The sequence below is a fragment of the Bos javanicus genome, chromosome 23 (genome assembly GCF_032452875.1).
Source record: "Bos javanicus breed banteng chromosome 23, ARS-OSU_banteng_1.0, whole genome shotgun sequence".
Lineage (NCBI taxonomy): Eukaryota > Metazoa > Chordata > Mammalia > Artiodactyla > Bovidae > Bos > Bos javanicus.
In genome coordinates this window covers 35,705,643-35,732,351 of record NC_083890.1, presented here as the reverse complement: position 1 = coordinate 35,732,351, position 26,709 = coordinate 35,705,643, and the positions used below count along the sequence as shown (strand labels likewise).

General features: G+C 37.9%; 1 protein-coding gene across 2 annotated transcripts; it reads left to right on the top strand.

Annotated features, from left to right (window-relative positions):
* Positions 1-8,392: 8,392 nt before the first annotated feature.
* Positions 8,393-17,041, top strand: LOC133236614 (prolactin). Of its 2 annotated transcripts, none has more exons than XM_061398733.1 (5): positions 8,393-8,501; positions 11,228-11,409; positions 13,755-13,862; positions 15,891-16,070; positions 16,699-17,041. In XM_061398733.1, exons 1-5 carry the CDS (start codon positions 8,474-8,476, stop codon positions 16,888-16,890), a joined length of 690 nt encoding a protein of 229 aa, XP_061254717.1. In that variant the 5' UTR covers positions 8,393-8,473; the 3' UTR covers positions 16,891-17,041. The 2 variants fall into 2 exon arrangements, with proteins under 2 accessions (XP_061254717.1, XP_061254716.1); XM_061398732.1 differs by having other exon boundaries at positions 8,404-8,501; positions 11,225-11,409.
* Positions 17,042-26,709: the final 9,668 nt, after the last annotated feature.

Below are 26,709 nucleotides of genomic sequence, written 5' to 3'. Positions count from 1 at the left end.
TTTATAAGATATGAATACAAAATAGCCTATAAAAGATAGAACATTCAAATCCCATATCATCTATAGTGGTAATAATAATATTGCTTCTCTCAAGTGGCCAACATATAACCTTTTTTTTTAATCTACAAAAATTCTCTGACTTTCATTCTACTAATGATGTAGAGTTGTCAAGTGTAAAAACTAAATGAAGCTGTTATGACGTATACAATACTCAAATCAGTAAAAGAATTCTTAGAGACCAAAATGGCAGACAAACCAAAAACTAATTTGAAGAAGTAGTAAAATTACTAGCTTTTCATCCCTTATCTACATAACTCATTAAGACATATTCAAACAAACGTATTGTTTTATAACATAATTTAAAATCATTCTCAAATTCTCTTTGGCAGTGGTAATGTTTCCTTAATGGCTCCAAAGAGTTTACAACTGTTATTTCTCTCTCTCTCTCTCTTTGGGAACCCAGTTACCCTGGCAATTTCCCTTGAAGTAATGTGTTTCTCAGTTTTCCCTCAAGGTCACATCTGCATCTCCTCACCAAGATTCACCATCACCCACATAGTAAGTTCAGAGGGTACAGGTGTGGTTATAGGAGGCAAAAAGAAATATTAATGGTATGACAAAAAAAACTAGAGTTCCTGTGCCAATTCTGTCAATAACTACATATGGTCAACACATTTTCTTCATGTGTAAAATGAGATATTGGTTAGATTGACTCTATGGGTCCTCTGATCTCAAATACTATGATTTAGACAAATTACAGATTGTTCAGAAGTTGCCCTTCAGGATGATTAGTCTTCCTGATGGATAAACAGATTGAAATTGAAATGGACATAATCAGGAGAAAATGGAAGAGAAGCTATTATAAATATTCAGGTCAAGATAACCTAGAGAGAGGAGAAAAGAAACTGTTATGAATGTTAGAGAGACAGAGTAATTGCAACACACCCAGTGGTTGAGTGTGAGTCAAGAGAGACAGAAGAAAAGGAAACACACCCCTGAGACGTTAAGTGTAGGTGACTGAGAACATATTAAAGAGAAAAGATGGGTAGTTAAAGATTTTTAAAAAATAGTTCATCATATCTTGGTTGAAGACATACGGGTTGAAATGTCTAACAAGTTGATGGCAGCTCGGAAGAGAGTCGGGGAAAGAGAGAGTTTGGATCATCTTCACGGATATGACAAAGTCATGACACTGAATGTGACAGCCAATGGGAAGAATGCCACTGGCAGTGATGAATGCCCAAAAAAATGTTTGACATTTCAAAGGACTCCAAGAGTTATTTAGATTCAGCGATTAAAAAAAAAAAATCACTGTGGCTAGTAAGGGAAAAGCAAATAAAACAGACTGTGCTAAGTTACTTCAGTCGTGTCCAACTCTTTGTGACTCTATGGACTTAGCCTGCCAGGCTCTTCTGTCCATGGGATTTTCCAGGCAAGTATACTGGAGTGGGTTGCCATTTCTTTCTCCAAAACAAACTGAACTACTTCTATATTCTTATGTGCCATATTCTTTTAGAAAATTGCTACATTTTCATTACAGTCAAGTATAATGTCATTTATCATAGATGTTTCATAGGTGTTTGAAATACATACACACATATCTACTCCTACTCTTATGTCTTTATTAATTTCCCCTCATGTTTTCATAGTATATGCTTTATGTTTTGGATCCTATTATTAAATGCACAAAGACTGTTGATAGCTTTGTCTCCATTATAGATTGTCCACAACAAGATCACATGGCCCTTTGCATTAACAATTTTTGCTTTACATTTAAACTTGCCTAAGGGCTTCCTTGGTGGCTTATTCAGTAAAGAACCCACCTGTAAAACAGGAGATTGCCAGCAATGTAGGAGACCTGGGTTCGATCCATGAGTTGGGAAGTTTCCCTGGAGAAGGAAATGGCAACCCACTCAGTATTCTGGCTTGGGAAATCCCATAGACAGAGGAGCCTGGTGGTCCCCAGTCCTTGGGGACACAATGAGTCGGACATGACTTAGCGACTAAACCACCACCATTAGTAAATTTACTACTCCAGCAAATTTTTTTAATTTTATTTTTTGTGGATTAAACAGAAGAGTAATATAAAGAATTATCAGGCTACGATAAAAGAATAAGGAGTTTGGGATTCACATGTACATACATCTATATTTAAAACAGATAACAAGGGCCTACTGTATAGCACAGGAAATGCTACCCAACAATTTAAAATAATTTGCTTAAAGTGGTTTTTTGTACTTTAACTTTGCTTAGCTACTTCATTTTAGATCTCAGCATTAGGGTTCTTTAATGAGTAAACTTATCCCATAATGCATTTGATGTTTGATTCTATTCTGATCTCTATATTGTTTGTTGCTTATGTTTCCTTGTTTCTAGTTTTTGTTAAATGGAAAATACATTTTGTGTGTTCCTATGTATTTTTATGTGTGCGTGTGTGTTTGATATTTCCTTTTTACTGAGAAACTAAAGAATTTATAATCAGTTCTCATATCTCATATGTAATATATATGCTAGCATATACCTACCTATCATCTATCTACTTACATAGCTGTATATAAATGGGTTTCTTTTTCTTGGGTTGGTTTTGGTCACTGCCTCCTGTACAATATTACAAACCTACATCCATAGTTCTTCAGGCACTCTGTCTATCAGATTTAATGCCTTGAATCTATTTGTCATTTCCCCTGTATAATCATAAGGGATTTGATTTAGGTTATACCTGAATGGCCTAGTGATTTTCCCTATGTTCTTTAATTTAAGTCTGAATTTTGCAATAAGGAGCTCATGACCCGAGCCACTGTCGGCTTCTGGTCTTGTTTTTTTTCTGTTCATATTGAGCTTCTCCATCTTTGGTTGCAAACAATATAATCAATCTGATTTCATATTGACCATCTGGTGATGTCCATGTGTAGAGTTATCTCTTATGTTGTTGAAAAATGATGTTTGCAAGCGAGTACAAAGAATGTCTATATAGGTAGACATACTTTATATTGTTATATAAATACATGTGTATATATAAACATGTATATACACACGTGTGTGTATATATATATATATATATATATATATATATATAATTTCTTTTGATCAATAGAGCATTCCATCAAGGAATTCATTCTTATTTATATTTCAACCCTAAATGATAAATAGGAGTTTGCAAACAATTGTCACTTTAGTTAATCACTAAATATCAAAACCTATATTACACTAGTAAGACATATTGCATTTAATGAATAAATAAGAAAAAAAGATGGATGGACATGTCACAGCTAAGATACTGTAAAGAAATTTTAATACAAAAATGTAATGAAGGATGATGGGAATACAGACTAGAACTGGAGGATATTTTTTGCTGTGGAGAACCAATCCTATTTCCCAATCTGAATTCTTTCTATATATTGGAAAGGATAAACAGTGAAAATAGACAGGAGAGATAGCTCATCAACACATGTATGGCTTTATGAGTTATTACAGTATCAAAATACTTCTCCTGATCGGCACAGATATGTTACCCTGAGTTTCCAAGCACCTTGACTTCCCTTGAAAGTTTCCGCCTCATCTTAGGGATTCCTACTCTCTCACCACAATGGAATGATTAAAGAAATGAAACATATCAGATTAGGGAGCCTCAAGGACCCTGGTCTACTGTTATAGCTTCCTGTTCTGTTTGATGGTACTCAGGCTAATGATAAAATTTAAAATTATCCCTGGAAGAAGACATGGCTGAGTCCCATTTCCTATTAGACTATCTCTCCTTTTCCCTCTGACTCTCGCTTGAAGTATGTATGCTTCAGATCCACTTGCCCGTAGACAAGGAATACACACAACAATATCTAAATATGAAGAATCTTTTGCAAGTTAATAAACTGCCCCACATAAAGTTAGCATACGGCCAAATATTTGATGCTTTTACTTGCAAAAATGAAATCTCAAGGAGAGAATCTATGAAATCCCTAGGCACATCATCCTTGGATCTGGCATTATTTTATATCAGGCATTAAAACTTGTCCAAAGGTATAGATGATTCAAAACACTCATATGATAAGAAACTCAGAGTAAGCTAACACAACCCATGGATCTAGATCAGAGGATATGAATAGAAACTCAGAATAAGCTAACACAACCCATGGATCTAGACCAGAGGATATGAATAGAAACTCAGAGTAAGCTAACACAACCCATGGATCTAGATCAGAGGATATGAATATCCTGTAAGTGAAAAAAAGAAAAAGAAACATGAAATTACAGGGGAAATTTTCATTTCCAAATGCTTCCAATATTGCTTTCTTATTTAAGGAACAAATGCCCTCAAGACACTGTTGACAAATCAAGTTATTTAGGGTTATTTAGAGAAGCTGATGATTTGCAAAGCCCTAGTAAAGCGACAAGCATTGAACTTATGGGGGAAAAAATATATGTCTTAATACAAATGAAGTTAATGTACATAACAGAATGTAATCAAATCAATGCTTTTGTTTATCCTGCAAACAGTGTAATTCAAGAAAGCCCCATTATGATCCATCTTTTCTCCAATGTATTCTTTACATTTTCTGATCATTTATATCAAAAACAATACAGGCAACTCTACTCAATACACTGTAATAGCCTAAATGGGAAAGGAATCTAAGAAAAAGTGGATTATGTATATGGAAAACTGGTTCACTTTGTCATACACCTGAAACACAACATTGTAAATCAGGTATACTACAACAAAAATGAAAAAAAACAAAACAGAAAACCCAAACAAACAAAAGCAACACATCTCCTATCTGCTTTTCTTTTGAAGAGGAGAAATCGATTTATTTAGAGAGAAGCACACGCAACATAGTGGGCCATCTCAAAAGGTGCTGTGTTATGTGATCAGTTGCTCAGTCATGTCCGATTCTTTGCAGCCCCAAGGACTGTAACCAGCCAGGCTCCTCTATCCATGGACTATTCCAAGCAAGAATACTGCAGCGGGCTGCCAATTCCTACTCCAGGGAATCTTGCTGATTCATGATGAAACCCACATCTCTATGTCTCTGTGTTGGCAGATGGGTTCTTGGCCACTGACACCACCTGAGAAGCCCCCTCAGAAGGTGAGAGGCCCTGAAATATGGGCTGGTTCATTTTTATGGTCTGGGTAATTCCATAGGCTAAAGGGTGGGAGTATTATTCCAACTATTTTGGAGAGGGGGCAGGTTTCTAGGAACTGGGCCACTGCCCACTTTGGAACTTTTATGGTTGGCCTCAGAGCTGTCATGGCCTTGGTGGGCAAGTCATTCAGCTTGCTAATGCGCTACAATGAGCGTATCCCAGATTCTACTTCTTATCTGATCTTTTGAAATTTTTCAATCCATAACACTATGCCTATAGTCATTTTCAAATTAGAGACCGTCACTCCACATATAAGTGAAAACATACAGAACAAGTATAGCAAAACAAAAACAAATTCACAGATACAGAGAACAAATCAGTGGTTGCCAAAGGGGAAAGTGTGGGGATATGAGCAAATCAGGTGAAGGGGACTTGGGGTTACAGACTCCAAATATTATTTATTTCAGTTATAAAATAAGTCACAGAGATGTAATATAGAGCACAGGGAATACAGCCAAAGTTATTATACTGTAATAACTTTGTATGGATAATAGCTTAAAAATATCTAATTACTATATTATACATCTAAAACTAATTTTATAAGTCAACTATACTTCAATCAAAAATAATAATGATAAAAAGACAATTCATTACTAGTGTAAGTTGAAATGTCCTTGTGATCCATTTATTCTGATGATTTTAACCACCTAAATTTCTTTAGCTCTTTAATATTCCATACTATATCCAGACAACTTTCAAGTTATGTGAAGTATTTTAAATATTTCTGCATCATTAAGGAAAAAAAGAAAAAATATTATTTCAATCTTAAAAATAGATGAACAAAAGAAAATATAAAGAGCGTATAGGCTCCATTTCTAATTAGGGATGAAATCCAACCTGATGTTACTTAGTATTAGAAGCTTTTAGAAAGGATGGAAAATATATCTGTTAGTTTTAGGAACTAAAAATATCATGGAGAATTGAACATTATTTGACCTATTTATTCACCCACTTGACAGAAATCAATCACCAAGTTTAATCCTAAACTCTCAGTCCAAAAATGGCAATGAACGAATATCTGTCAATAGAAACAGACAAGTCCATTCTTAGTGAACTTCTTGATTGCTCTAATGTAATGGCAAGTTTTGATAAAGAGGAAGATCTGCAAAAGAGCACATACAAAAATTAAGGTAGATAGGCAGTGACATATGAGAAAGACAGATAAGACAGTTATGACATTTTATATAAAATAAGCCTTTTACATTATTTCAACCCACTCCAGGTCTCTTGCCTGGAAAATCCCATGGATGGAGGAGACTGGTAGGCTGCAGTCCATGGGGTCACTAGGAGTCAGACGTGACTGAGCGACTTCACTTTCCCTTTTCAGTTTCATGCATTGGAGAAGGAAATGGCAACCCACTCCAGTATTCTTGCCTGGAGAAACCCAGGGATGGGAGAGCCTGGAGGGCTGCCGTCTATGGGGTCGCCCAGAGTCAGATACGACTGAAGCGACTTAGCAGCAGCAGCAGTTTGCATTATTTAGCTATGGCAGTATCCTTTTAACAGGAAATATAGGGCTGTGAATCAGCAAGAAAGCACACAAGAAATTTTACAGAGAAACATGGACCTCTTCGGAATCAAATAGATCAGTTGGCCTCCATTGAATAAACAACTTAGGCTTTTTAAATTACTTTTTTCCTCGGTATCTACAAAAGGTAAAGCACCTTTAAATTTTAAGATTAAGTTGTCAATTCTTAGGGCAGATTTTCCTATTATTAAGTTTCAGGAAAGGAGGGGAAATTGGGGCAGCATTAATTTCTTTACAAATGGCACTGCTCTCAACAACTCAGACTTTCACTGTCCAGGGAAAAACAGATACCAAGCATGGCATTTTGACCCAGCTTTAAGTTGACGGAGTCTATGTAGCATCATACTTGATTCATTTGATGCAAAATCAGTATTGATTAAGCTAAGGCAGTTAGGAGGATAGTTTTTAAGTGGCGTTAGTCTTTGTTATGATTTCTAAGTCCCCATAAGCGCACTTGGATAATTGCTAAAGCAAAATACAGCAGGAGAAACTATAGAAAATATGAATGCAATAAAAAGAGATTATTTTCTTAATGCAGCTCACTTGTCAATTTACTCTGAGAGACATATGGTAAAATTGAAACTAAAGGTCACAGGCTGCTTGAGATGCATGAACTTAAAAATTAAAGAAAGTCATCAGCAACTTGGTCTATATTCATTACCATCATCTCATTCAGGAAATCTCTAAAAGGCAAGTGGAACTTTAGAGCCCATGAAAGATGAATTTTTGTCACCTTGACCCTAGAGTGGCTTGAGGTCAGAGAATTAAAGCTATCATAAGTTAATAACAGTTTGTGTAACCTTACCCTTAAGGAAAGTGAACATGACTGTTTAGAATTTTGTTTTACTGCATTTACCAGAGTTTGTGTGTGTGTGTGTATGTGTGTGTGTGCCCTTGAAAACCACTGTCACTTCCCCAGTATGAACTCCCTAAAGTTAGGGGTGAGTTTTGTGTTCATTGGAGAAGAGAGGGCAACGTATGTTGGAGGATTCATTTTCCAGCCCTCTTCACATCCCTCCTGATTTCTCTTGAAGTGATAAACCTTTCGGTATCTAACTTGACTAATTCTATATCCTTGACATTTAAACTCCCCATCCCACTGTTTCTCAATCTGGGGACGAAAGATATAACTTTACATACATGTTAAAATCAAAAGACTTATGTGAAAACGCATGTTTTACCACAGAGATATATCCTTTTAGAAAGGACGAAACAGAATGTGTAAAAATCAAGAAAAAAAAATGAGGAAAATGTATTGAGAGTATAACAGGAACTGAAAATCTTACTTACTCATCCTTATTCTATATTTCTTAGTATTTAGTGTGTAAATTTTGAAATCTTGACTTCAGCCAGCAATTTTGAATGAGAATAAAATACTCTTTGATAATACATGAGACACCTAAGTGAAAGATAATGCTATATTCAAGAAACTGCAGAGAAATAAAGGCAAATGTTACAAGAAATGACTGCTATAATTTTATAGTTCCTCTAACTCAAACTAGTCTCCAGATCTCACCATCATTATCTCTCTCATTTCCTTTCAGTCTAATTAATCAAAATCCTTCCTAGATGTTCATTTCTGGTCAGTATGTCTTCCTGAATATGAATAAGAAATAGAATACCATTCAATGTTTGAAATTATGGGGGTAATCTCAATGACGGAAATAGATGACTGGCAAAAGGGAAGGGAATGCCTGATTAAATATATTCATGAAGATGTCAAAGCCTTATAAAGCCAACATCTGGGGAAGAGAAAGCCATAGGACGAGAGCTTCCTGGTGAAGTGTGTTTCTTGAAATCATCACCACCATGGACAGCAAAGGTTCGTCACAGAAAGGTATGTACAGCAGCTTGCGGAGTTGTTGGGTTTTATCCATGTTCCAATGGGGGCATTAATTTGAAATTTGAGGAAATATTCTCTTGGGTTTCAGGATTACAGAGTTTAGAAGAACTAGCTAATCCTGCTCTAGAAATCAGTTGTATAGGGGCACAATAGGACAGTGGTTCTTGAATGGAGGACTGTCTTCCAGAGACATTTGGTTAATGTCTGGAGATGGTTTTGGTTGTCTTAATATGGGGCAGGGGTGCAACTGGTGCCCAGGGGGCAGAGATCAGAGATATTGCTAAGCATACTACAATGCACAAGTTAGCCCCCAGAACAAGTACTTATCCAGCTCAGGGTACCAATCATGTCAAAGTTGAGAAAACTTAGACTGGAATAAGACCAAAAATGTCTCTGAGTCCAATTCATCACAACTCCAGAAGGTAGAAACAAACATTTTCTAGTTACCAAGATTCTTATGTGGTGTGGCTAAGATGAGTCAGTCTGATGAAACTTTTAACTCTGAAGCTATAATACAGACAGTGACAGCAGAGTAGTCTCCTACAATACTTTGTTGACTGGGTTTAATCCAAATGATATCTTAGAAGAAAACACAGGCTAGTAACAATAATCGCCTTTACTTGCTTGGTTGACATTTGCTAGAAAAAGAAATTGCAGATAACTAATGAGAACTTACTGTATAGCAAGGACAAATCTACTCAGTGCTCTCTGGTGACCTAACTGGGAAGGAAATCCAAAAAAGAGGGTATATATGTATACATACAGCTAATTCACTTTGCTATACAGCAGAAACTAGCATAATATTCTAAAGCAAGTATATTCCGATAAAAATTAATTTAACAAAAGAAATTATAAGGCAAAGACATTAATTACAAAATTTATCTTATGAAACAACAAAAACATTTCTTTTTTATCTCATCTTAGGCTGTGGAAAAAAGTCCTTCAGATGATAAAGGTTCAGATAAATGTAGTCAAAGTTAAAGAATATCTATCCAGTTATGAATTTCCTAGAACCAATATTCCAATTTCTCTATCTGTAAAGTACTTTATATTTATACTTGTAGATAAAACAGTTAATCAGCTGTGTTACATGACTGTAAAGTACCTAAAATAATCTCTTTGGAAATATGCCTTTGAAAAATTAAAAGACTGTTATATGAATTATCTCACAATATTGATATTTTTATTTTGCAACTAAAAGGTTGTTCATTCTATACTACATTCTATACTACATAGTCTTTTAGATATTTTCAGGTGTTGAAGGTTAGGTATTTTTTCACCCTAAATCTTTAGCCCTTGCCTTGTTTTGTCTTGGACACTTTCCAATTACATTTATTCAAGATTCCAGACGAAAGGAGTTTTTTGGTAAACACATTTCTACATTCTTTATTTTATTTGGAGCAATTTGAACTTAAACATGATTTAAATCATTGCCTTTTTCCTTTTGAAAGTGTAAGTTATTGATATGTTAGTGGTTCATATCAGTCCATCTGCTGAGATAGTAAATTGGTGACTACATTGTCTCTGCTAATTGTAAAGGACTTTAAAAATGAATGTTTTATAGACAGAGCAGAATGAGTGGATAAAATCATCTTTCTAGGGTCACTGCTGTCATGCAAAGACAAAATATTTTTCTCTACTAGTAATGGCAATGATCGCCCCAAGCACGGGCCATCACAGCTACTGATGGGGTCCCTGTTACACACATGCAACCCAAGAGCCCAACTGCCTGTGTGTTGTGACATGAGGAAGTGAAAAGATGACAGTGTGGTCCCCAGTCACCTCCATCTGCTAATCATGGGACTTGGGGGAAAATCACTTGCCCTAAGTCACTGTTTATTAATAAAATCTGATGATAATAATGGAGATCACTGGAAAGAGCCCTGATGCTGCGAAAGATTGAAGGCAATACAAGAAGTGGGCAGGAGAGGATGAGATGGTTAAATAGCATCACTGACTTAACAGACATGAATTTGAGCAAACTCCAGGATATAATGAATGAAGGGGAGCCTAGAATGCTGCAGTCTATGGGGTGACAAAGAGACTGAACTTAGTTATGCACAACAAGAATACAGTGAAGGCCAAGGCTATCTCAGAGGATTATCATGAAACACAAATTTTACACATTTTTAAAAGCTTTTAGCAAAGTATCAAGGAAATGGATGGGGTTAGCAGATCCAAGATGCAGTATCCTTTTTCTCTTAGAATTCTCTTTGTGTTCGATAATAGGGTTCAGGAAGTCATGTGTTTCTTCTTACCCACCATGATGGTAAACCACACAAATCAACTGTGCTGTTCTTGCCATTTCAGTGTCTAAAATGCAAGCATGAGTCAGTAACAGTGAAAAAATGACAAACTCCTACAAGCTGCTGAGAATCTGCAGAGAATCCCAAGACATTAGACTATCGTAGGAGAATGACCTAAACACGCTGACTCACATTAATTTAAATTCCAAGTGTTTGCAGAACACAGGAGCACTTCTGGGAGCAATACAAAAATGCATGGAGTAACCTACTTCTGCAACTATATATCTGTGCAAATATCATCATCCATCTGAATTTACACAGTGGAAGGTGTTGCTTCTTCCCCACCCCAGCTGCTACAGCACCAAATCCTGCTCAGGGCAACGGGGAGAGATGAGGCCTCCCTGGAGAGGATGGCTTTTGCTAACCTTGGGCTAATACATCATCTCAGAGCGGCTCATGTTTTTATTTAAGCAGGGTCCCGCCTGCTCCTGCTGCTGGTGGTGTCAAATCTACTCTTGTGCCAGGGTGTGGTCTCCACCCCCGTCTGTCCCAATGGGCCTGGCAACTGCCAGGTATCCCTTCGAGACCTGTTTGACCGGGCAGTCATGGTGTCCCACTACATCCATGACCTCTCCTCGGAAATGTTCAACGAATTTGTAAGTACTGTATTTCTTGCTTATTTCCAGAAGAAACCTTTGCGTAAGTGACTGGGCTATACTATCCTTTAAACAAGAAGGCTGCATCAGCCAAACTTCAAAGAACACACTTTCTAGGTCAAATAAGACATTAGTTCATAAGATATGGTAACTGAAGAAAAGATGTTTCATGAAATCTCCATGATTCTTAAGCAGTGACATACCTGTTTCAATTTGCTTTTATTTGTTAAATTTCCAAAATAAATTTAAAGCACCTGTATTTGTCAGCTTGGACTCTCATAGCAGAATACCATAGACTCAGTGGATTAAACAACAGAACTTTATTTCCTTGCACTTCTGGGGGCTGGAGGTCCCAGATCAGAGTGCCAGCAAGGTCAGTTTCTGGTAAGGGCTCTGTCTACCCAGGTTGGCTTCTCCCTGTGTCCATGCAGGGTTGGGGGCAGGGAAGAGAAACAGAGGAAAGGCACAGAGACAAAAAAGAAAACTCTCCAGTGTTTCTCTTCATAAAGACTCTAACATTTTGGATCAGTGTTCCGCCCTACGAGCTCATTTAACTTTAATTAATCCTCATAATCTTCTGGGCTTCCCTTGTGGCTCAGCTGGTAAAGAATCCACCTGCAATGTGGGAGATCTGGGTTCAATCCCTGGGTTGGGAAGATCCCCTGGATAAGGGAAAGGCTACCCACTCCAGTATTCTGGCCTGGAGAATTCCATGAGTGGGACACAAATGAGTGATTTTCACTTTCATTGTCAATCTTCATAAGGGCTTCCTAGGTGGTGCTCGTGGGGAAGAACCCTCCTGCCAATGCAGGAGACATGAAAAATGCAGGTGCAATCCCTGGGTCAGGAAGATGCCCTGGAGGAGGGCATGACAACCCACTCCAGTATTCTTGCCTGGAGAATCTCCATGGACAGAGGAGCCTAGAGGGCTATAGTCCACAGGGTTGCAAATAGCGGTGCACAACTGAAGCGACGTAGCTTGCACACAGTCTTCATAAAGACCCTTCTCCAAACACAGTACTTCGGAGATTTTTGCTTCAACACATGAATTTGGGGGAGAAGGAAATGGCAACCCACTCCAGTGTTCTTGCCTGGAGAATCCCAGGGACTGGGGAGCCTGGTGGGCTGCCGTCTATGGGGTCGCACAGAGTCGGACACGACTGAAGTGACTTAGCAGCAGCAGCAGCATTCGGTTCATAGCAGTACCTGACAAAAAGCACTCTTAGGTGGGGCTGGGAAAAAGAAGCATCTTGGTTTTCTGGTCCTTCAGTGTCTCTCTGGGCATTCTTCACCCAGCACACAGTAAATAGCCAATAAATGGGAACTGCACTTCAGTGAACTGGGTGGATGGAACACATTAGACAGAGCTGAATTCCTGTAATGAAAACAAATAATGATAGTTTTTTAAATGCTACAAATTACTGTTCTAAGATGTGCAATATATGGGTTTATAACTACAATAGAATGCTTGGTTTATAATTGGAAACAAAATTATTCTCTTTCTGATGAAATTACTTTTAAAGTTGTATACTCTTTTATGTCAATCAAGGAGCCCATAGTAGAGCAGAAAACTGATAAAAAATGGTGCTCAAAGTTTCTATTAAATTCATATAGTTCTTTTTATTCACTAGTTTTCCTTTCATCTTCCATTTTTGACTGTCATCTTTTTTTCCAGATCTTCGAAGTAATCTCTTTAAATGCTCACAACTTTTGCTAAAGATAAGGTTTTCTTTATCAACATGTTAGCTAGTTATTTTGACTCTCCTTCTCAGTCCATTGCTTACTATTTTCAAAAATTTTATGCCATGTTTTTCTGACTTACCATTTTCTCACCATCAACAATGCTGTATTCTGCATCTGTGAAGCATACTAAGCTATGGGTTTGTGGATTCAGATTAGTCAAAGAAAAGTTATAATTATATATCTTCTTTTAAGGGAGTACATTGGTTCCAACCCAAAGTAAACAAGAGATTAAATGTCTACATAGGTATCATACATATGCACTATATTTGGTTCAAATACTAAAAAAAGATGATACTTAATAAAGCAGTTAATATTTCATATTTGGGTTATTTTTAGTGTTTGCTATCCAAATAGTAACTATGGGAAGGATGAAATGAAACAAGGGAAAAAAAAAGAAGGAAAGAGGTTGGAATTTAGATGACAAGCAACTGTTTTCAGAGATAATAGAAAGTAAAAGTAGGAAAAAGAATTACTTTCAATTTTTATGTGACCCTCATTAAAAAAAATTATTCATCTATCAAATGTGTTAATATTCTGCTAAAGGTTCATTTATTGAATGCCCAAACAACCCTAACGAATTGAATTTGCTTGATTGCTTCCAGGATAAACGGTATGCCCAGGGCAAAGGGTTCATTACCATGGCCCTCAACAGCTGCCATACCTCCTCCCTTCCTACCCCTGAAGATAAAGAACAAGCCCAACAGACCCACGTGAGTCTTTTATCCGGGTTTTCACCAGAACAAGTGAGACAGTGCACTGGTGTTACCAGGCTTCAGGTTATTAGAGGTCATGGTAACTGGACATGCAGAGAAAGGCGGAGAAACATTATGCATTATGCAGTTGCATTATACAGTTGATGAAATATGAGTAAAATCAAGGGATGACTATAAAGATCTGTAGCAGCAAAATAAATAACAGATCTATGAATTGTCCATGCGGACAACATAAGTTCAACCAATGCATTAGATCCAAGGTTGCAGCCATTATACTGTATGAAAACATGAAATAAATGGAATGTCCATGTTTAAAATATAGATTAAAAAAATTCATGGATATGTAAGAAACACAACCCCAGTTTTGAGTATTCCCTGTACTAGTGACTCCTACATGGGAGTCACTTCTACACTGCACTACTTAAGCCACCAATTCTGCCTTTCAAGGCTCACCTGATTCTTCTACTTCTCTGATACCTACCTCATTCTTGACTGACTCCTCTAACACCTCTTATTTTTAATTATAAATCTCCCTCCAAAACGGGTCCTAAAAAATATTATGTTTTGTTTCTCATGGTTGTGATGATTGCCTTTGTTCTGATGACCACATGTCTACCGATAAGCCTCAATCATGTATCCCAGATCCAAATTTTTATCATTATAATCGCTCCTTTCTCATTCCCTGAACTAGGCACAGCGCTAACATTATTTAAAATATTTCCACATGCACCTCCCCTTAAGTACAATCTGTTCTCTTGCTTCAGCTTTGTTAGTGATACCAGGATTTTTTTCATCTGCTAATCTTCTTAATAAGGAGGATGATAAAATGAAGGAAGAAGGTCAAGAAGAAAAAGGAGGACTTTTAAAATAAGTTTAAAATAAATTTAAAATTTATTGAGAGCTATTACCTTGCCATACAATTTACAAAGTACTTTGTTTTCATTACTGTGTTTAATCCTCATGAAAATTCCTGTAGCACAATGACCGTTATTACACTTCCTGTAATATGGAAACCAAGACTCAGAAAAATTGTGGAATTTGTACCAGTCACATAGGTAGTAAGCAGTGATTCTGGGTTTCTTCCAATCAGAGCTCTCACTCTTCCTCTTTAAGCTACAACGCCCCCAGGAAAACCATGCTGCCACTCACCCTAGAGTCTAAATTTCATTTCAGCTCCCTTACTCTCACATCCCATCATGTTTCTATTGCAATGTCTGTTTGATTCTTCTCTGCTGTTCATTTCCTGTACCATTAAAGTAGTTCATGGCCATCAAGAAATCAAGAATTTTAATCAGAGATGCTCAGCCCCTGGGAGCATGTCCAGTCCTGATAGTAGTGAACTAAGGGGCAAAACCCTCCATGGGGAATCCCACTAATGCTCTTAATAAAGACAACACTGTGCCATTTTCTGCCCAGACACATGTCAACAAAATAGACTGCTCTGATATCAGCTTGGGGGCTGACGTTGGGATGGACTGAGGAAAGTGTGGTTAGGAATGTCATATCTTCTTTACTGCCTCTTTGTTCTAATATCATAAAAGGAACTACCACTCAAAAACTAAAAATACATGAATGAACACATCGATTCATTAATATGAATGAATCACTGGGTGAAAATGAGTTGGGCACTGGTGGAGTCCTTCTTTCCTGGGTCAGGTACTCCAGGCACATACTGAGTTCCAATAAAATACTTAGATTTCTCTCCCCAGACAAGCAAAGCATTCAAATATAAAAGAACTCACTCAGTGGATGGCAGAATTTCAGAGGGAAAAAGAAAATTCTTTATGTTATAAATTAGAACTCATCAGAAACATTGGTTACTAAAATAAGCCAGATTTTTAAGTATTTCAGCAAAGTATAAACCGATAGCTTACATTTTATAATTTTGCAACCTTCAAAAAATTTTCAATACATATAGGAAAAACCAGGAGTTTTTTAGGTCAATCACTCTGAGCAAAAATCACATGTTACCAAATCCACTGAATTATGCTTATTTTAATGAGATTGTTTCTTGTGGTTGTTCAGCATGAAGTCCTTATGAGCTTGATTCTTGGGTTGCTGCGCTCCTGGAATGACCCTCTGTATCACCTAGTCACCGAGGTGCGGGGTATGAAAGGAGCCCCAGATGCTATCCTATCGAGGGCCATAGAGATTGAGGAAGAAAACAAACGACTTCTGGAAGGCATGGAGATGATATTTGGCCAGGTGAGCAGCCTCATGAAAGCTTCCTTGCTATTTTCATGAATGAGAGAGGTGATTTCTGTAATGAGGAATGAGTTTTGAACTATCTCACTGTACAAGAACACAATTCAGGCCTTCTTTTTCTAGACCGGTGTTACATAAAGCAAGAACCTGTTCATTCATAGTGATAGATTCTCTTGTAAGTGAATTAGAATTCCACAGCAATTTTTCACAGGTATAGTCTTTCTTGAATTGCACAGTTACACCAAAATCTTGCCTCTTCCTGGGTACAGATGGCTGAAATATTTTCAGGGATAAGAGAATTAGAGAATACAATTTGCAAGATAAATGTTTTCTTCAAAATATCCCAAGATATCCTCTACTGAAATTCAGCTTGTATTCTTTCTCTATTCTCCTCAAACCACAGGATGAGAGTGAGAAGAAAGAAAAGAGAAGATCAAAACCAAATACTTGAGTTCTGCTTTAGTTTTTATTAATAAATTACTAACATATATCTGATACACTGGCTCCAAAATCCAAGTGTAGAGACTTTCATGTATCTTCCCTAATTTTTAATTTGATAATTAGAAAGAACAAAGATGAGCAAATACTACTAAAACTCATAATAACTCATTATCTTTTGGATGTTTAGGTTATTCCTGGAGCCAAAGAGACTGAGCCCTACCCTGTGTGGTCAGGACTCCCGTCCCTGCAAACTAAGGATGAAGATGCACGTTATTCCGCTTTTTATAACCTGCTCCACTGCCTGCGCAGGGATTCAAGCAAGATTGATACTTACCTTAAGCTCCTGAATTGCAGAATCATCTACAACAACAACTGCTAAGCCCACATTCATCCTATCCATTTCTGAGATGGTTCTTAATGATCCATTCCCTGGCAAACTTCTCTGAGCTTTATAGCTTTGTAATGCATGCTTGGCTCTAATGGGTTTCATCTTAAATAAAAACAGACTCTGTAGCGATGTCAAAATCTAAGACTGCAATTTTGTCAATGTTTCTTATCTTCATTTAATAGACAATCAAATGAAAATCCTTCCTTATGATTGAGAGAAAGAACTTCTGATTAAAATTTGTCACAAATAGCAGAAACTGACATTACAAAGACCATTAATAACTTACTTTAGAATCACAGCAAATTATTCTGGGTCAAGTTATTAGAATTAAAAATTAGATAAACATTCATTGTGTTGGTCATGCTACCAAGAAGACTGAATTCTCAGGATTTTTTTCCAAAAGTCAGCCAACTTTCACAGAATTATAACAGACAATGTAAATGCTATGAAATTAGTGTACTCAAAGAGCATGAGGTTTACTGAACTGTCTAAAGATTGTTATAATGCTGTCTTAGTCCTTTGGGGCTGCTATAACAAAATATCACAGACTTAAAAACATTTAAAAACAATGGAAATAGATTTCCACTGTTTGGAAATGGTCAGGTGGGGCCCTCTTCTGGTCACACACTTCTTACTGTATCCTCACGTTGGGGAAGGGCTAGAGAACTCCGTGTGTCTCTTATATATAAAAGCAGTCATCTCATCTAGGAGGCTCCATCCTTCACCACCTCCATAACTTCACTACCCAAAGGCCCCACCTATGAAACACCATCACCATGGGAGTCAGGATTTCAACCTATGAAATTTCTGGGGGACACAAATGTTGGGACCGGAGCAGATACAAAGGTGAACTGGCTCCATCCTCCTCCAGGGGCTGTCTTCCCCCACGCTCCACTGCATCCTCATTTCTTGCATCATCTTGCAGCATTCCATACGTTCTATCACTCTGGGTTTAACAAGTCCTGCTCAGTTAAGTGTCAACTCCATCTCATATTCAGCCTATTTAAATGTTTCTCTCTCCTCTGCTGAGGCCCTGGGGGAGCTACCAGGGAAAGCAGATATGTCCATTTCTGCAAGGTTCCTTCTCTCCCTCTCTAGATCTTCATTCCTCGGGCCATGTTGGAAGTAGGCAAGGGGTGATAAAATGAGAAAGTTCTGACATCACTGATTTATGTGGTGCTGATGTAGCCTTCTCATGGTTAAAAGAGACTGATCTGCAATTCGCCTTGACTGACAAACATCTGTCTTGTGGGGCACCCTTGTGATTTTTCAGGACATTCATAAGTTGTGGATACTCGGCAGCATAGTTTCTTTTTTAACCCGGGAAATGTTCTAGCACCCACAACTCCCCACTTGCAGTATTCTCCACAGCCTCTGTTTCCCTCACTCTACAAACACCATCTGGAGAAAATTAATTGGCTTAAGGTCAGCTGCCTACTAGCTGACCCACCAGATACCCATGTATCATCAACACTCCAAACAACCGAATGGCAAAAATACTGGTGTGCATCTGATCCCCTCTTGGGGTCTCGGGACAATTCTCTGCCTGATTACATACACACAGAGTAGATCAGGAAGTTGGATTCATAAAAAAACTGGGAAGTGAAATACCATTCTCTTCTTTTAAACTATCTTTGTCAATTATCAAACCTCCCCTATTAGGTCCCTGAATTACGAAACCCTCCAAATAGACTAAGCCTCTATAGAGACTGGAGAGAAGTGACTGGATTAGGGTTGTTCAGCTTGTTCAACTGCTTCTAGATAACCTGCAATGAGGGCCGAGCTCTCCTGAAGAAGGCAGTGATGTTGCTGGGCTGGTTTTGTAGCATAATTTGGGCTTTAGCAAGAATTCCTAGACAACAGACAATGGGAAATATTCCATCCAACATCTTGGGAGAAATGAAATAAAAAGGTAGATGGGAAGGTGGATAAAGATGAAAGAAAGAAGAGAAAGATAGAAAGTGAGTGAAAACTTGTGAAGGATGAAATGCTATTAAAACACTCTATTTGGTAAACTCTCAAATACATATGGGCTCCCCAGGTGGCACTAGCAGTAAAGAACCTGCCTGCCAGTGCAAGAGACATAAGAGACATGGGTTCAGTCACTGGGTTGGAAAGATCCCCTGGAGAAGGGCATAGAAACCCACCCCAGTATTATTGCCTGGTTAATTTCGTAGGACAGAGGAACCTGGCAGGCTATATAGTCCATAGGTTTGCAAAGAGTTGGACACGATGCAGACACATAAGATTTCAATTTTATATTCTAAGAGCAAATGTCATCTCATTTTTGTTGTCATTCAGTCACTAAGTCATGTCCTACTCTTGTGACCTCAGATACTGAAGCACACCAGGATCCTCTGTCAGACTTTGTTCAAATTCATGTCCATTCAGTCATGTCCATGAGATGGTTAGATAGCATTAAGCATCTCATCCTCTTCTTCTTTTGCCTTCAATCTTTCCAAGCATCAGAGCCTTTTCAATGAATTGGCTCTTGTATCAGGTGGACAAATTATTGGACTCTCAGCATCAGTCTTCCCAATGAAAATTCAAGGTTGACTTCCTTTAGGATTGACTGGTTTGATCTCCTTGCAGACAAGAAGACTCTTGGGAGTCCTCTCCAGTCCTACAGTTCAAAAGCATCAATTCTTTGGTGCTCAGCTTTCTTTGTGATCCAACTCTCACACCATACTTGACTACTGGAAAACGCATAGCTTTGACTATACAGCATCTCATATTCTCCTTTTCCTTCTATTTCCTCTTCTCTTTTTCTGAAATTTTCCTTTGTTTAGGAATATTCTTTTGTTGCTACTTACTGACTGTGATGATTCTACAAGTGAACACAACTTGTCAACTCTTCAGCTCAGAAGTCAAGGCAATTTCCTTCTGTTATACAAAGACACCTTTCACACATACAAGAACACTTTCCAGCAAAACCAACCTTTTCTCTCATAGACAGAGTTATTTTTGCCTGTCTTGCTCATGCCTTTAGCTATGATGACCCCAGCCTTACAGAACATGACAGAATACTCTGCCCCCAAACAATCTGTCTGTCTCTCCTTTGGCTCCAGAATGCATGCAAAAAGTCATTATTCTAGGATTTTCACCTCTTCTTTTAAAAGGCAGAAGACCATGAAAAAACCTGTATACACTCTCTATCTAAGTTATTTATTGCCTGAAACAGCTAATTCAATTGTGTTACCTGCTTAACTTGCTTTCCTTCAATGCCTATATATTTCCAAACAAGGTTGTTGTTCAGTCACTCAGTCATGTCCCACTCTTTGTGACTCCGTGGACTGAAGCATGCCAGGCTTCCCTGTCCTTCACCATCTCCCGGAACTTGCTCAAACTCATGTCCATTGAGTCAGTGGTGCCACCCAACTATTTCATTCTTTGTCGTTGGATGATATTTATTAGAGGGGAATTTGGCAATAAGGGGGCAATGCAATAGTAGGAAATATATACTCACCACTAGCTCACACACATCATCTCCCATTTGTCTCTTATAAAGTTTATTCTAAGCATAATTTAGGACTTTAGATCAACAGAGATGCTGACATTGCAAGGCCTCTCCCAGCTTAACCATGACATGTAAACTGAATACTGTAGATTCCAGACAATTTTGAGCAAAGTCATATGCATTTTGTAGAATCAGCAAGGGGTAGTTGAAAAGAGAATATTTGGGAAGGATGTAGGTTTAAAAAAAATTCTATTTTCCATAAATTGGTTCTCAAGTTGTGGAACAACAGAATATCACATAAACGTGCAAATTGCTATATTATTTGGAAGAGCAAAGTAAGAATAACAGGTGAAACAGGGTGCTAGAGTAGATTGAAGTACAGCTAGGAGCTATCTGGGTGTGAGAACAGGATTTTTTTGAGTAACAAACAGTGATGGCTTTATGATGGAGCTTTGAAAGGCTGATGGGATACTGATATGCAAAAATAGGAAGAAAACATATCTGTTAACTCATTTAGAATCATCTTATGAAGTAAATATTTCATACATCCTGGACCAAGGGAACTGAGATCTTAATGCATATAGCATTGTAAGTTACCAGTGAATAATCAAGCTTAACCAAAACACAAGAAATGTTTACTTATTTAACAGATATGTAATGTTTCTCATGATTATTTTCCCAGAATGTGCTATATAGATTACTGTAGGATTAGAATGGAGAAAATCTTTTAAGGATAGTTTATGCATTGTGGAGAATCACTTATGACAATTTGGGAAATTTGTGTTTATTCTAAAACACAATAGGAAACCAGAACATTTTAATGCAAGAGAACAGCATGTCCAGAATTAGAAAAGAGAAATCTTAATCTGTATTGAGAAGTTGTGGATGTTGGGGCTTATAGAGAAAAAGAAGCAGTCCAGAAACAGCTTGGAATATTATGACACTAAAAGAAAATCAAAGATGGCTCTGTCAAGCAAAAAGAAGCAAAGAATGTGAAAGATACAGGAAAAGAAATAGGCCTTGACCACACAGGTGGAATGAGGTAGACATGAGTCAAAAAGGCATCAAAAAAACATGGGACTAGATGAGTAAGTAAATGAAAGAAAAGTCAGAGGAAAAGAAAGAGATAAATTAAGGTTTTGGCCACAAGCATCATTTTCCTGTATTTCATTGACTTTACACCAGAAAACATTAAAAAAAAAAAAGTTAAGCTACTGCAGCAAATGACAGAAATAAGTGCACTCAAGAGCCTCTGCTAGACTTTATCAAATACCAGAACCAAAGCATCACTACTCAGTGATTACAAGCAGTCAGTCTATGGTCACTTTCAACACTTAAATAAGTCATACACTGTATAGTATAGAGGATGAATGGAAATAAAGTAAAAACGATCCATTCCTTTACAGAGCCAGCCTGAGCCAAATCCTAAACAAAACATAAGTAATGCTCTCCTTAAACATGTGTCCACTTCCTCCAAGAGTTTCTCATTCCTTTTGCCCAATCCACCCTTGTTTACTATCCCTGCATTTTCTTACTCTCAGCAGAAGTTCAGCTAATCTAAAAGATGTAGCCATACTACTAAATGATGGAGTCTAAGCTGTGGTAGCATGATAGAGGAGTGTTTCAGCCCACAGACCTTCATTAATGACAGTGATCTTTTGTAGCCAGTGGTGTTCAAAATAGAATATCAGCAATAATACAAATGACACAGAGATGGAAGAGCACCACAGACCAGTTCTAAGCAACAAAAGCTGCTTTTAATGGGAAAACATCGATGACTACACCACCCCGCCCCCCTTCCCCCGACACACACTCATAGTTCTACCTTTGTCTCAGAGAAAGATTCCTGGAAGAAGAAGGATAGGAGCTCAAACTCCTTCCAGGAAGCCAACTGGGGAGCCTGAGCCATGGAATTTCAATTTGGGTCTAGAGTCCTTTTTATGAGGATATTGTGTCTCCCACCCCTCAGATGGGTGGCCTTGGAAACAGCAGTTACAATTGTGATTTTAAAGAAATACTAAATACAGATGTTCTTCTATTTACTGCCTTTAAATTTTATAAAGAGGTAATTGTGAGATTTCATATGTAAAACTGCCTTATTCAGAGGATTATTTTACGCTGATTAGAAAATAAATGACCCTTAAACAAATTTGGCCAAAACGTTGTCAGCACTTCATTGTAATGACACTCTGCAAATACTCCAAAGCTGTGTTCTTAATAAAACAAGAAAGGCACCGCATTCACATCAACATAATGAGTTGAAAAGTGAAAAATTTTAATCAACCAATTGTACCATTCTTACTAAAAAAACCAAAACTATACTGGATGTGGGGGGCATTTGCTTCGGTTTTATGGTGGTTTATCCTATTGGATTGACAATCTAGTTTTACTTTGTGTTGACTATTATTGTTACTTAATGAGCTTCCCTGGGGGCTCAGGAGATAAAAGGATCTGCCTGCAATAAAGGAGATCCTGGGTCAATCCCTGGGTCAGGTAGACCCACTGGAAAAGGGAACGGTTACGCATTCGCATTCCATTATTCTTGCCTGGAGAATCCCATAGACAGAGCCTGGCAGGTTGTAGTTCATGTGGTCACAGTTGGATGCCCCTGAGCAACTAAACACACTTTTATTAAATGCTATGTAATACATCATAGTCCTTCAAATTTGTGGATTATTTGAGGTAACTTTTCAAATTTTTAGTTTAGAGGATGAAGTGGGCTCCCTGTTTCCAGAATTGGAAACTTCCAGCACCAGCAATTATAGCTACATAAGGTAGGATATAAAATAAACAAACAAAAAAGGATTGACTCATAGCATGGGTGTGTGTCCAGCTTTCTTTTTATTTGCATTTATAATACTTGAGTAAAGTGCTTTGATAGTATTCATGGAGGAGTAAGGTAGGGCAGGATGGGAAGAAAATAGGTCTTGGATAGGTCAAGGAAAAAGGCTCTGGGGCTGGGAGAGTGGGAGGGTTTCACCTTTAGTTGAAAGAACTTGCCTTTGTTTCCAATTCCATGGACTCCTTTAGCCATCAGTTCAGTTCATTTTAGTCGCTCAGTCGTGTCCAACTCTTTGTGACCCTACGAACCACAGCATGCCAGGCCTCCCTGTCCATCACCAACTCCCGGAGTTCACTCAGACTCACGTCCATCGAGTCGGTGATGCCATCCAGCCATCTCATCCTCTGTTGTCCCCTTCTCCTCCTGCCCCCAATCCCTCCAAGCATCAGAGTCTTTTCCAATGAGTCAACTCTTCGCATGAGGTGGCCAAAGTACTGGAGTTTCAGCTTTAGCATCATTCCTTCCAAAGAAATCCCAGGGCTGATCTCCTTCAGAATGGACTGGTTGGATCTCCTTGCAGTCCAAGGGACTCTCAGGAGTCTTTTCCAACACCACAGTTCAAAAGCATCAATTCTTCGGCACTCACCTTTAGCCATAACATAGCATAAATAGAAGATTTGAACTTAAATAATAAATTAATTAAAGAAGGCAGGATGGTTTTGTTTCTGCAAAAGCCTTGAACAAAGCATGTGTTTCTGTTTAACACTGGATAAGCTCCAATTAATGTCTAGATCCTTGTCAGAATGTTTACTTTTCTGTGGGATTTGTTTTTTTTTTTTCCCCAATGGGTCATTCTGAAGCCTTAGCTACAGGTCCGGACTTCAAAGTTGCTGCCAGCTTCACTGGAAAAGCCATTGTGTTACATTTCCCCCACCCCCACTGGAATGAAATCTTAATTTTTAAAAAATCACATGGGGCTTGAAAATGATCAATCTTGGTACCAAAACAACAGAAGAAACTTGATGAAGAGTTGAAGGAAATTCACCAAAGCAACAACAAAAACAATAAATACTGAAAATATTGGATATTCTGCATTGTACAAGACTTTGGGTGTCATTTAAAGAAACAACAGCAAAAACAACATTTTTTTGCAAGGTAGTTGTGAATGCCTGATATGAGTGTGAAAAATCACTGCAAAAGAAGTTTGGAAAATAAAGAATGATATTTTATATTACCTTGTTTATTTTATTCAACTCCATAGGCCTGTAGAAGGTAAAATACATATACCATGAATTACAAATATGTCAAGACAATAAATGAATAAACCTGAATGATTGTATCTTACATTTTTATTAGAAAATTTAATCCATAATAAAAGACACATACCATAATACCACAGACTGCAGAGCAACTCTAAAAGTAGAACAAAAGAGAGCCTGTAGATGACAGCTATTTAACTGAAAAGATAAAAGAATTTTGTAAAAGTAAACCAAAATAAAGCCTCTGATATCACTGTAAAGGGATTTGATTTCTCTCTTTTCAATTTTTAAAACCTATAGACCAATTTTAGTCATCATATAAGTAAAACACCCACTCCTTCCCAGGATTTCCCAAGGATTGCTGAAATTGAACCACAAAGATATGGGTTTTGGTCCTGTGTCTTCCTGCTTCTGATGCTAGGTTTATAAACTAGTATTTGCTGAGCTTTCCAGGTGAATCAGTGGTAAAGAATCCACCTGCTAAGCTGGAGATGCAAGTTCGATCCCTGGGTTGAGAAGATCCCCTGGAGAAAGAAATGGCAACCCACTGCAGTATTCTTGCCTGAAAAATCCCATGGACAATGGAGCCTGGTGGGCTACAGGCTATCAAGTTGCAAAAAGTTGGACACGATTTAGTGCCTTGACAGCAGCAGTTTAACAAATCACCCCAAAACTCAGTACTATAAAACAACAATCAGATCAGATCAGATAAGATCAGTCGCTCAGTCATGTCTGACTCTTTGCGAACCCATGAATCGCAGCACGCCAGGCCTCCCTGTCCATCACCAACTCCTGAAGTTCACCCAAACTCATGTCCATTGAGTCAGTGATGCCATCCAGCCATCTCATCCTCTGTCGTCCCCTTCTCCTCTTGCCCCCAATCCCTCCCAGCATCAGAGTCTTTTCCAATGAGTCAATTCTTCGCATGAGGTGGCCAAAGTACTGGAGTTTCAGCTTTAGCATCATTCCTTCCAAAGAAATCCCAGGGCTGATCTCCTTCAGAATGGACTGACTGGATCTCCTTGCAGTCCAAGGGACTCTCAAGAGTCTTCTCCAACACCACAGTTCAAAAGCATCAATTCTTCGGCACTCAGCCTTCTTCACAGTCCAACTCTCACATCCATACATGACCACAGGAAAAACCAACAATCACTGGTGCACAATTATATGGGTTATCTCGTGGTTCTATCCCCTCGAGTGGCTTGCTGGAACTGGTTGATATAAGACCACCTTATTGCATGTCTTAGGCCTTCTCTGGGCCTCTAGGAGGCCAGCCCATGTCTCTTCACCTTCAGGCAGATGGATTTCCAGCAGGAAGAAAGGGTAAGTGCAGTGCACAACCCTTAGCAAGGATCTGTTTGCACCACATTTGCTGCTGTTTGAGGGGCCAAAGCAATCATATGAGTAAGCTCAGTCAGAGTACAAGGGCATGCATAGGGAATAAAGCAAGGAGATGTGATTTAAATTTCTCAAAAAATATTTGGGGAATTAAATGAGAAAATATATACAGAAGCTTTGAAAAATTCAGGGAACTCCATCATTGTAGAATATTATCATATCGCTAGAGAAATGGCTCTTGTTCTGGATAGCTTTTTTCCCTCTAAGTGTAATTATAATTATTATTGTTATTACTATTTAGTTTTTATATGATATGTCCCAACAAATTAAGAACAGATTGACTCCGGGAATTCCCGGGTGGCCCAGGAGTTAGGACTCCACTTTTTCACAGTGGAGGGCCCAGGTTCAACCCCTGGTTGGGAAACTAAGATCCTGCAAGCTTCATGGCATGACCAAACACGTACAAATACACAAATATATCGACCCCAATAGAAAACTTTTAAAATTTTCAAATATTTGAAAAGCAAAATCAATACTTTTTAAACAAAAATTTTAATGTTTTAGCCAGGTATCTAGGAAGTATTTATTAATTTAGCAGAAAAAATTCTGACATCTTACTTATTCTTTATGGAATTAAGACTTTTACATATTTTGCCTAAATAGCTGGCCATCTAACAAAGCTGATTTTTATATAATATCTGGTTGTTCCATCTACCTAACACTAAAGATTTTGAGTTTGTACTGATTAAATTCTTTTATTTCTTTTTTTTAAAAAGATAGTACAGCTGCCTGTTTTTTAATAACCTTGATTTTTCTAGAATATGCCCTGAGATATGTCTTTTGCTAAGAATAGTGACTTTTTCCCTACCATACCCAATGCATCTCTTCTTTACTAAATTTACTCTAGCGAAATAAGTTCTAATTTTTAATTTCTTAATACCCACTGTCCCCAGCAAGTGTAAGCTTTATAGAAA